Genomic DNA, 11953 nt, shown 5'->3' with positions numbered 1-11953 from the left:
GTCTTTTGAGCAATTTTTTCCATTGTAAGCACTTTCTAAAAAGTCATTTTCACACATTTCTCAGATACATTAATCCTTTTGGCATTCCTCTATGCACACATTATGGTACCCCAGCTCTAAATATAAAGGACTTTTATTATGTCCATTAACCATGGGCATGTGTGCTCCAAAAGTTTCCTGACACGCAGTCATTTGTGGTTTTTTAATTATAAACAGAAAATACTCACTAGAAAAATAAAGAAGCAAGCCCATAAATATATCTTTCTACATTTGAGTTTTGCTTGTATACGACAAAACATTTGGATAAATGAACTCTCATGGTTGCCAGCTCCAGGATGTGAGCATGCTTTCATTTATAAACACACAGAGATGCACATACATTCACATGTACAATTAAATCCATACATCATACAGGACTCCAACATCTCTAATTTGAAGTACTCCTGTCTTATTTCTAAAATAAGGAAACGGATTTTCCTTACACTCACCAGGTCTCACTCGACATGAAAAGTGAAATGGGAAAGGAGGCAATGCCCAGTAAAATACTTGACAAACAACATCATATTTATTGAATGCGTTTTATTTTAACAACCAAAAAATTCTAACAGCCTAACAATGCACATAAGTTAAAAATTAATTATCACTTAGTGATAACAAAGATAGTTGATTTACATGGAAAAAAGAACATTTACAATATGTTAATCCTTATTCACATTGTTGATACCGCAATAAAACACAATTTGTTTTTCATTTCACACACACACAAAAAAAAGGCGGGAAATTGTGCTTTGTCAAGAGGCACTACAAGAGAAAGTTTTTTCTTCCAAATAGATATTATATGACAGATATTGAATAAATAGACATATATGCATTGTAATTCGCAAAGATCTGGCAAGACCACAGGCTAAAATGCCCACAGATTCACTTAGAACCACTGCAAACTTGGCAGTGAAATTAAAAAATAAAAGGCAAGACTTAGCATTGAAAAATACCTAATAAATTTTTGGTTGAAGTGTAAAAGATACCAAATGCGGATGCCATCGATAGATGAACCACCTTGTAAGAGCTTGGCAAGATCGGTTTCCATTACGTGTACAGAGTGACCTTCAGCAACAGTGTAAGAAGACAATTTGGAAAGAGTAACTCGGAGATCAGGAAGCAGCAACCACGGACTTTCTGACTAAAGCTGCAGCATACTACAGAAATAGGAAGGCTGGGCCCAGGCCTTAACTGCAAACAACCATCCTTTTGCAAAGGTATATGATGCTCGTGTCAGGATAATTTTTTAAACATCATTATTTGAAAAAGTACAGGAAAATGTCCCTTTAAAAACTCCAGAGGTTACTGAGCAGCTAGAATTAGCTTGTATTGCAACATGTCTTCTCCCTGTATATTGTAAGTTCTGAGTTAATATCTACACATAGAGGTTTTTTTTAACTCCTACCTTTTATACCTTTCAAATATATAAATAGTATTAACAGTTATATTACAATGTTTGTGTAGTAAACAGAAAATAACTTTCAAAGTGATATTGCATGAGGTCTTTGACAAGGTTGCATGAGAGCACAACTCAAAAAAAAAAAAAAAATCCAACTGTGTGGGACTGTTTGATGGCCACGTTGAAGCATGGATTAGGTTCACCAGGCCAGTCCTGAAGGTGAGGTCTCCTCTTGCAATGACTGTAAGTAAAAGTGGAAAATAATGCTGCTGGTGTTTCTAATAGGAAGCTAAAAGAGGTTGGGAGAACTATAGTAGATTGCAGCTTTAACGCTCGTTCCACTAAACAGCCAGTCAGCATTAGTTCTGCTTTACATAAGGAAACTGCTATATAAGTAACTGGGAAAACGTTTCTGTTGGTGCCCAGTAGGTGATTCCACTGCAATTGCTTCACATACTCTATTGCCTGGAGCTGCACAATGATTCAAAAACAGGTTCTTGCTGGGGCTGCCATACCAGAGAAGGGATGAGCTTGTGAGAGCAGGGACTACAAATGTTTGGTTAGGTGGATGGAATGTGTATGAAGAAGCGGAAGCCCAAAGTGAAACAGAAATGAGAAACGTCTCTTGAGAGACAGAAAGATGGAAATTTATTTGAGAGGGAGCCCCTTTAACTGGGCAGCAACTTCTTTTCTAACTTAACATTACATTAAACTATTTTCTATTTAAAAAAAAAAAAAAAACAGCAACAACAAAGAACTTTTAAATGAGCAGGCTTATTAAAATTTTAAGATTTGAAGCCACGAGCAGGTAAATAAATTTCACAACAAAATGTGGCTCATACTATGAATTCCGTATGTCCAACGTCGAAATGTCATTTTCTCAAGACTGCACTAATGTACAAGTTTTCTCTGTACTGAATTTCAGTTTCACTCATTTGGAATTCCACAGAAATACATCTGTTCACTACAGTAATGACAAGTTGAATAACGGAACATATCGAGTCATTTTAAGTGTGCATTGTGTCTTTAAGAGTAATTTGACTTCTATCATTTAAGGTGCCCTGATTTTTTTTCACTTTACTTTCTTTTTTTTTTTTTTTGGCAGTGTTGATTTATTTTGTTAAATACATACCTCAAAAATTACCCATCAAGCTGCCAGATAGGAAGCTATAGAATTAAAAAAAAAAAAAAATCAGGGACAAACACAGAAAATAAATAGGAATTCAAAAATAGTCACCCCACCCTGAGAGCAGGCCGCAGTTTATCAAAAAGCCAAAGCAACTCACTGTGAAGTGGTTTTTTTAATACATAAACAAGTCTCTTCTTTAAGAACTCATTTCACAGTCTATTCTTTCAGATTGTAAAGTTCTCTGTCCCATGCAATTTTAATATATATATGTAAATATATAGATATATACATATACATATACACACACACTTGTAGCTTCCTTCATTTATTTCATAGGTCTTTTCATCCTGGAACTTGCCTGATGTCTCTTCCATAAGTGCAAGAATAATGAAGGCAGAGTCTCCTGTGATTATAATTACTATGATCCAGTCAATTGTAAAAGTGTAACACTTTAGTGTCTTTGCCAAGGCGATGTCTGATTCTGAAATACTGAACTTATTCAGTCTACAGGTGTATCCTGTGCCACAAAGAAATGTCAAAAAAGATAAGAAAAACAAAACAGACCAAAAAAAAAAAAGGACAAAAATAAAATAAAGCAAAAAAACCTTTTTTTAAGAAACTAAAACAGAAAATCCTTGGACCGATGTATTGCTTTGCCTGTTAGGAGTTCACATTATCTCTGGTCAATTTCAGCAGGCGCAGCCTTGCTTTTTTCCGCACTTTCCTCCTCAGCCTCCACTTTGTACATCTCCTCCGAGCCTTCCTCGCTGTCATTTTCCTCGGACTCTGTCAGCAGCTCCTCGTCCTTATACTCAGCCACATCCACTGCAGAGCCCAGGTGTTCCTTGAGCTTCCCGTGATGTTTCACGTGGTACCTCTGGTTCTGGAAGAACTTGATGATGGTGTGTTTGGGGAGATCCAGCTGGGCAGAAAGAGTATGAATAGCTTCCTGATCAGGGTACAGGCCCACATCATGAATAAAACTTTGGAGGATGCCCAGGGCTTCCAAGGAGATCTTTGTGCGAGACCGGGGCTTTTTGGCACAACTGTCTTCAGTTGGAGGAGGTGGGGGAGGTGCTTCTTCTCTGGGAGGGGAACTCTCCTTGGTTGGCTGAGATTGCTGTCTATGAAGGACCTGATAATTAAAATTATAAAAAAATTAATGTTTGACTCACGATTTTACCTTTCCAAAGCCATCATCCCTCTGAAATATCCAGCACAGGAGTAAGGCTAGACTTGTTTGTAAACTTAGGTCCTCAGAAAACTTAAAAACATTACTGGAGATTTAAAATCTCATCTATAAATCAAAAGGTTAATAATAGTAATGTTTGCTAATATTTATATTCTGAGGCACAGAGAAGGTAGTCATTTGTTGCCCGAGGTCATTTGAATTCAAGCAATCTGGCTGCAGTCTTCTTGCTGTTAACCAGCATGATATGCCTGTCATCTTTCTAAAAGCTAATGACAAAGAAATTGGACCCAGAGGGAAAGTTCAGGCTCTCCGATTAGCACTCATGGGGTCAAGTCCAGATTCTTCTACTTAGTTGGGTGTCCTTGTGCGAGACACTAAACATCTTTAAACTTTAATTTCGTCTACACTAATTTCCTAGGGATGTTGTAAGGAATCGATGACACGATGTATGTAAAAAACAGCGCTTACCATAAATCAGAGGTTAACAAACTTTTTCAATAAAGAGCTAGGTAGTAAATATTGTAGGCTTTGCAGGGCCAGCAGTTCCTGTTGCATGACTCAAGTCTAACTTTGTAGCATGAAAGCAGCCATGGGTAATATATAAACAAATGAACATGGCTATGTTGCAATAAAACTTTATTTACAGAAGCAAGTGTCAGACTGGACTTGGCCCATGGGGCCATAGTTTGTCCACCTCTGGCTTAGGAAAAACATCCAATAAATGACAGTCACTGTTATCATCGGCCTCATAATTACTCAGAGTGTAATAGAGGAATACATGGTATTTGAGTGAGAAAATTGATCCTCCATAAAATTAGGAATTTCTCTTTATTTTCTTTTATTTCTGATTTTGATCTTTAATGCTGTTCTTTAATATAAAAAACTTCCAATTGAATGGTAAAACTTTTTCTTAAATTGTGAATTTTAAATTTTATACTTACAGATTCACTTTCTCGATATCACTATAACCTATTAATCCTGTTTTGCATATACTTCCTAATTTCTATTATTTTATCCTTAACATCAGGGTTTTCTAGTTGCTGTAATTAATTTAAATTTCTCTTTTATCTCTACCTGTCCCCCACTTATTAAAAAAAAATCTCTGGTTGGACAATTTTTTTTTTTAATTTTAATTTTTAATTTTATTTTTCAAAATTTATTTATTTAAATTAGTTTCAAGTATACAGTACATTGGTTAGACATCTATATAGTTCATAAAATGATTCCCCCAATTGCTCCCTCCCTCCTCTGGCCCTCCACCTAGCCAATGTATTAATGCTAACTGCATTCCTTATGCCATGCTCCCCATCCCCATGACCAACTATCAACTATTAATTTGTACTTTTTTAGCCCTTCGCCTCATTCTCCTAGCCCCCCAAACCCCTCCCCTCTGTCCATCACCAAATTGTCCACTATATTTGTGAGTCTGTTTTTGATTAGTTTTTTTCTTTTTGTTCTTTTGATTCTGCATATAAGTGAAATCATATGGTATTTTTCTATCTCTGTTTGACATTTCACTCAGCATAATACCTCTAGGTCCATCCATGTCATTGCAAATGGTAGGATTTAATTTTTTTAATGGCTGAGTAATATTCCATTGCATATATGAACCATAATTTCTTTACCCGATTGTCTATTGATGGGCATTTAGGTTGCCTCCGTATCTTGGCTATTGTAAATTGTGCTGCCATGAATATTGGGTGCATACATCTTTACGAATTTTTGTTTTGGTTTTCTTTGGATAAATACCTAGAAATGCGATTGTGGACAAGCTTATTCTTACGCTTCATAAGTGCTTCTTAAACATCATCTCTATGCATGAAATAATTTTCCATTTTAATAGTTATTTATGAATTTCTTCAATCTCATAAATGAAAAAAAGCAGCCCAGAGGAGCGTGTCAGGACAACTTGCCTGTGCTCTCATCATAGGCCTATGTGCGAAGGACTTTATGGAGGAGTGAGAGGGAGTATGGACCCCAAGGAGGAAGCTCAGCACCTGCTCACACCTCACAACAGCAGCAGCGATATTATGTAACTAAAAGGTGAATATGATGGATGCCACTAACAAGTGTTATGTCAACTCCAAAGGCAAAGACCACATTTCTTCTATTCAGATTGTGCCTAACTTCCAGGATCATCTCAAGACCTTTAAGAATAGTGTGTTCACTTTTTAAAACACACATTTCTCCTCTACCATTCTCTCCTATCATGTGAGAGTAACAAATTAAACATTTTCCATAGTTCAGGGATAAATCAGCCCAATCAGGGCAGAAAAAAACATATCTAGTTATAGTCAATAATCTCTGGTCCCACCATCCCTACCACCATCATGATCACCACCAGACATGACCCATATGACACATTTTCTACTTTTAGTTATAAAACCTCAAAGCAAGCCCTTAAGAAAAAAAATATCTACCATCTATCCTAGTCTTAGAGACCATCTGATGAAAAAGATAATTTTTCACCAATGTGAAAATGCCAGTCTTTTATATAGAATTTAATAAATATTAGGGCAGATGAAATTGTCACCTAAGTAAGGTAAGATAAACATAAGAGGATGAAACTTTTCAAATAATAATTAATAATTTAGTAACAAAATAATAATAAAAAGTATAATCAAATGCAAATAAGAATATCTACCATAGCAAGCTGACAGCTGGTAGCTGAAAGAAATCTGAAACAGAGGACCATAAAACAGTGGCACTGAAGTCCATGTGATGTTGACCAATTAAAATGAATGTTCTTGGCATTTTCTTTATCACTTTCAACTAGGGGTAAACTCGTGTGGTCTGCCATGGTAAGCTGGCATCAGCAAAAAAATGAGAACTCCATTACTTCAACGTCCTAATTATAGCCGGCAGGAAAAGTAGAGTTGCAGGGGGTGCCTGCACTGCTCATGGCAGCTCTGGTGGGAGGAAGATTTTTGCTTTGAGGTCAAACTCTGGGCACCCTGAGCATTGTAATAAATGAACCTCTGTGTCAACAGGTGAGGATTTTGTTTTTTGGTGAGAGGGAGAGAGAGTAAAAAAGAGAGACTGAAATTACATATGGAATACATACTCAAAGATCATATGCTCAAGCACGAGTACCCCTATTAGAGCAATTGCGTTAATTGGAAAACAAAAGAGAATTAAAATGCCCTATTTTCTAAATTATGCTTGCCTTCTGTAGTAAAAGTCAGCATAATGGTTCCATTTAATTAAATAATTAGATTGGTTCTTTAGGGGTTTTCCATTGTGCGTTGGCTAGATTTAAAGAGATTTTCCAGAACTATACTTTGAAGTTACTATAATTTTTCTGCATGATAGGATTTGTTCTTCTCTTTAAGTCACCTCCCCTCCTTCTTTAGAACCTAGCAGTTGTAACATGGGGAGCCACGTATGAAATAGAGTAACAACAATAATAGCAATCACTTACTGAACGCTTACTCTGTGCCAAGCAATTCTAAGAACTTTATATGAACTTTTTTAATTCTTACAGTTCCTCATGAGGGTGCTATTTGGATCCAGAACAATCTGGAAATGTGGAGCATCTCAGGAAAACCCTTTAAATTGGAAATTAAAAACACAGGAAACTGTCAGTCTGAGAAAACAGGTTGTTCCAAAGAAAAACGACACCCCATCGTAGAAGAGGAAGATGTTTCTCAGAGAAGTAACAGCAATGGAAATGACCTACAAAGTAAAATATCTTGTTTCTGGTTAGACAATACTCTGTGGTGATTGGGCAGTATGGCAACATTTACATGAAAGAGTTAAATGGTATTTCCAGCATCTTTGAGCAGATAAGGAAAGAACAGTCAAAATAGAGAATGACAAAATGAGCAGCTCTAAGGAGAAATTGTCTTACAAGTCACCGAAAGGGGTTGCCTAAGGTTTTTCCGTTACACTGACATTTTTCTTTGGCTATATCTTTCAACCACAATATGCATAAACCTGAGATGAAAAGATTCACCAAATTATCTATTCCAACCATCTTCATTCTCCCTAAATGTTCTAATTACTCCAGGCAGAGAGTTGATTATTGTCTCTGGACAATTTTTGCAAAAATAAGTGCATAAATTTCCTCACTAGCCAATTACAGTAGCTTATTATTACTACAATCATGGAATCCTTAATGTTGTGTGGGGGGTCTAAGTACTCTGAAAACACGTAGAGTACAGCCTAATGCTTACAGGATGGTGTTTCAAAACAGGGAGACCAATCCAAACCCTTTCTTAAAGTCTTCTCATCTAAATGGCAGGAATTTTTCTTCACTTTCTCATATCTCATTTAAATAATGTCAACTCTTTCAGCCTCTTATTCATAGGATAGGTTTCTGAACTCCCACTTACCTGAATTATATTTTTTTCTACCTAAATTTCTCTGAGATATTCAAAATTCCTCATTATTTACTTAGAGTAAATCGAGTCTGGTTTCTGTCCCAAGCAAGTGCCCCAAGTAACTCAAGTGTGAGGCCATGCCATTGATTCCTGCTGGATGGACCTATAAGCTGTTAAGTCCTCAGCTCATCTGACTATTCAGGGATATATTTTAGCTGATTATTATTTTTTTTTAATTTCCAAATTTTTGAATTACTTCAACAAGGCAGAGAATGCCCTGCCAAATGAATAGAGATATGCTCTTTCCTAACAAGTTCTTCACACACTCAGATTATTGTTTTCTGAGATTTTCAAGTTAGGTTTAATGGAAGTTTTCTCTCTCTCACTCTCACCAAAAACCAAAATCCTCACCTGTTGACACAGAGGTTCATTTATTACGATGCTCATTTATTACAATTCCCAGATATTTACATAAAACAGCCCAAGTCCACAGACTTTCCAGCCTCATTCTCTTCCCCTTTTTCAAAATGGGCCCAGTAGTTGACCTTTTCTATTCCTAAGGTCCATCATGTAATTTTTTCAAATCCTTTCATGTAATTTTTCCAAATAATAAGTGTATTATTCTGTAAAGATAATCATCCATTCCTTTACTCTTGACCTCTGCAAACTGAAGCATGATAATTCATCCTAGCTTTATTTTGGTTTGGATTTTTCTCCATCGCAATTGAACTTAATCTAGTGAACAATTCATTTTTGATCATTTCTATGGAGAATTTTTAAAGGTTTATTTTTAAAAAATCTTCCTTTTTCATAGCTTCTATTGTTGATTTTTCAATATAACAATGAGGGTTCATAGTGCTGAAATTTCTAAGTGGCTCTAATAATAATAATAATAATAATAATAATAATAATAATAATGTGTTAGTATTCATGGTAAAGCTTATTATGAGCCAAAAACTAACTTAAATGCTATAAATATATTTTAATTTCATTTTATTTTCACAATAATCCTGGAGGTAGATATTTTTCCCACATTTTATGATGAGGAAACTGGAGTTTGGAGAGTGTAGGTAATTTGTTTAAGGCCACATAGCTCGTTAACTAGCAGAACTGGGATTCTGAAACATTATCTGCCTGCCTTTAAATCCCGTGCCCTTAAATATCATGTTCTTCTGCCTCCTATGAGCAAGATTACAAAACTGAACAAAGTCTCTAGAGTAGAGGTTACAAACCATAAATAAAACATCAGGTAGTAATAAAAACCAAAAGCAAAAATAGAGCAATGGGTAAGGAGGAGAATTGGGGGGAGGGGAAGTTATTTTAGATATGAAGACTCAAGGATGGCTCCCTAAGGAGGCAGCATTTGATCAGAGACCTGAAGGAAGTGAGGACCAAGCCCTCACTTCCTTCAGAAGAAGAGCATTCTTGACAAAAGGAAACAGCAAGCAAAAAGGCTGGGAGGTAGGATTATACTCGGTATATTTGAAGAACATCAAGGAAAACAGCATGTTAGAGCTGTGCCACCCAATACAGCAGCTACTAGTCACATGTGTCTATTTACATTTAGAGTTAAATTAATTAAAACTAAAAAAGGAAAGAACTCAGTTCCTAGTCACATTAGTTACCTTTCAACCATATATTATGCAACACCATACTGGGCAGCACAGACATGGCACATTTCTATCATCACATAAAGGAGTGTTGGTCAGCCCTGTGCTAGAGAGAAACGACAGCTGAGACGTAGCCGGGGAGGGCTTTGGCATTCTATTGCCAGGGTGATGGAAAGACCTCACAATGAACTAAAATCATAATCTTATTTAGCCAAGAATATGGAATTTGAAACTGCCACTATTACCAGAGAGAAGAGATATATTCATATAGCCACATGACATGCTAAATTAAAAAAAAACTCAGCTTGTAATATATTAGTGGACTTTCAACAGAGAATTACAAATAACAGCAATATTATAAAAACAACCAGAAGGATGTGTTAGCACATCTATCCTCAAGAGTACGGTTAATTTGCATTTAGGTACCCTCTTCATCAGAGGTGCTTAACATATCTAAAAGAAATTATGTTTAAAACAATCAACCTTGGGTTAAAAGAATAAAAAAAGAAGTATTCATTTATGAAATAGTTATGGAGTGTCTATAATAATTGGACCTATTTATTTACAAAGATTTCTAATTTCTAATGAGTCTTATCTCCAACAATTGTCTGTGAATAAGTTATGAGTAGGACATAAACAAATAGAACATTAAAAATCTACTAAGTTCCTTATTTATTTGCTGAAATCTCTTTGGGCTGAAACATGGCATACATGTACATAAATGGACATGAAGTTAGCAACAAAGGGGAAAAAGTATATTTAAAAGAGACATCGACTTCAAAATAAAACTCAAAACCTCCTTGCCCAGTGACCAAGAACAATCATAATATGGACACATTGTTTCTCTGCCTTAAAAACTGAGAATTCTGGAAACACAAGGACAAAATGGTACCATGACAAAAGTTGACTAAGAAAGATAAAGCAGCTCTTCTTAAACCTCTCGGTATTCAAATAGATTTTGAAGGTTTCAATGAAAACCAGCTGAGAGCCATGTGTAAAATATAATGGTTTTTGCCTGCAGGGAAGGAAGTGAGATCTTGAATGATTAAGTTTAGAAAAGTATATAATTCACTGTATCATTATGGGGTGAACTGGATTACTTATAATATGCCAAGATTTTGTGGTCTTTCTATAGAGAGAAAACAAGAAATTATTAAGAAGATGACTCTAGAGGGTGGCTGATCCAGTGTGGTGATAGGTTAAAGCAAAGTTGCTCAGGTGGCTGCTACCACTTCTCTATGAGAAGCCTCACTCAGAGGAATGAGCTTCACCCAGAGCTTCAGGTCCTCAGTGGTGACACACATTAACAGGAGATGAGAACACAAGCAAAATGATATTTTTGTCTGCATTTATTTTGAGTTAGTATCAGAATAACTTTGACTTGTTTAATTTCCCCTCATCTATGAAAACAGAATATAAAATAGTTGATCCAAAAAAAATAACCATTCTTCTACTGTAGTCCTGAGAGGACTATATTTAACAGATAATAAGAACAATGGAGTTGAAACCCCTGTGCATAATTCAGTTAGACTTTGTTAATAAGTGAATAAATAAATGCTGTTATTTTTTAAATATACTATGTAAAAAATATGTAGCTAAGATATTTATCTTAAGTTTCAACAACCTAGCTCTATACCCTAGTATTTCTTTTTTTTTTTTCCAAATCAGCATTTAAGACTATTAGTTTTGGCTCAAAATTCACTGAGGAGAACTTAGCATTAATGATTAAAAATTAATGTAAATATTATATATCTAGCTCATCTATAATATGAGTTACATATTGGCACACCATATGCCTGGCACACAGTAAATGCTCATTTCATCTCAGTTCTGCTGTACTAAATTAATTCTATATTCTCTCCTCTTTACTTTCAGACCAATTATTATTCTTGTTCTGGTTACTAACCCTTTTTAGTAAAACCATATTTAAAAAGTAAAGAAACTTTATTCATTACAGAAACATATCTAGTAGGTATATGAAAGCAAATATATATTTTTGCCATTTCTTGTGTTAAAAAAAAATTCCAGGGCAGTATAACCCATAAGATGGTACCATATAGAAGTTGTGAGCAAAAGTTTTGGGGTCACAAAGTCCTGGTTTTGAATCCAGTTCTTACCAACAAGAGCATATCTTCTTACCAGCTTTGAGACTCTGAGCAATTTATCTATTCTGTAAGATCTTCCATGTAGTGACATGAGTGAGATTAAGTGAAATAGTGCATGCTAAGTACTAAGCAGAGTTCCTGTCATAAGTAAGGTTTC

General features: G+C 35.5%; 1 protein-coding gene across 4 annotated transcripts in view; it reads right to left on the bottom strand.

The window, feature by feature from the left end:
* Positions 1-564: 564 nt before the first annotated feature.
* Positions 565-11953, bottom strand: part of SATB2 (SATB homeobox 2) — a 182233-nt gene continuing 170844 nt past the window's right edge. For all 4 annotated transcript variants that reach the window (XM_011369214.2, XM_023535984.1, XM_023535983.1 and 1 more), the window contains one exon: positions 565-3702. In XM_011369214.2, the coding sequence (XP_011367516.1) occupies positions 3241-3702 (462 nt within the window). In that variant the 3' untranslated portion in view covers positions 565-3240. The remainder of the gene's footprint in view (positions 3703-11953) is intronic.

Source organism: Pteropus vampyrus, unplaced genomic scaffold (assembly GCF_000151845.1).
Source record: "Pteropus vampyrus isolate Shadow unplaced genomic scaffold, Pvam_2.0 Scaffold146, whole genome shotgun sequence".
Classification (NCBI taxonomy): Eukaryota; Metazoa; Chordata; class Mammalia; order Chiroptera; family Pteropodidae; genus Pteropus; species Pteropus vampyrus.
Note: the sequence above shows the minus strand (reverse complement) of the source record. Positions and strands in the feature narration are given on the sequence as shown.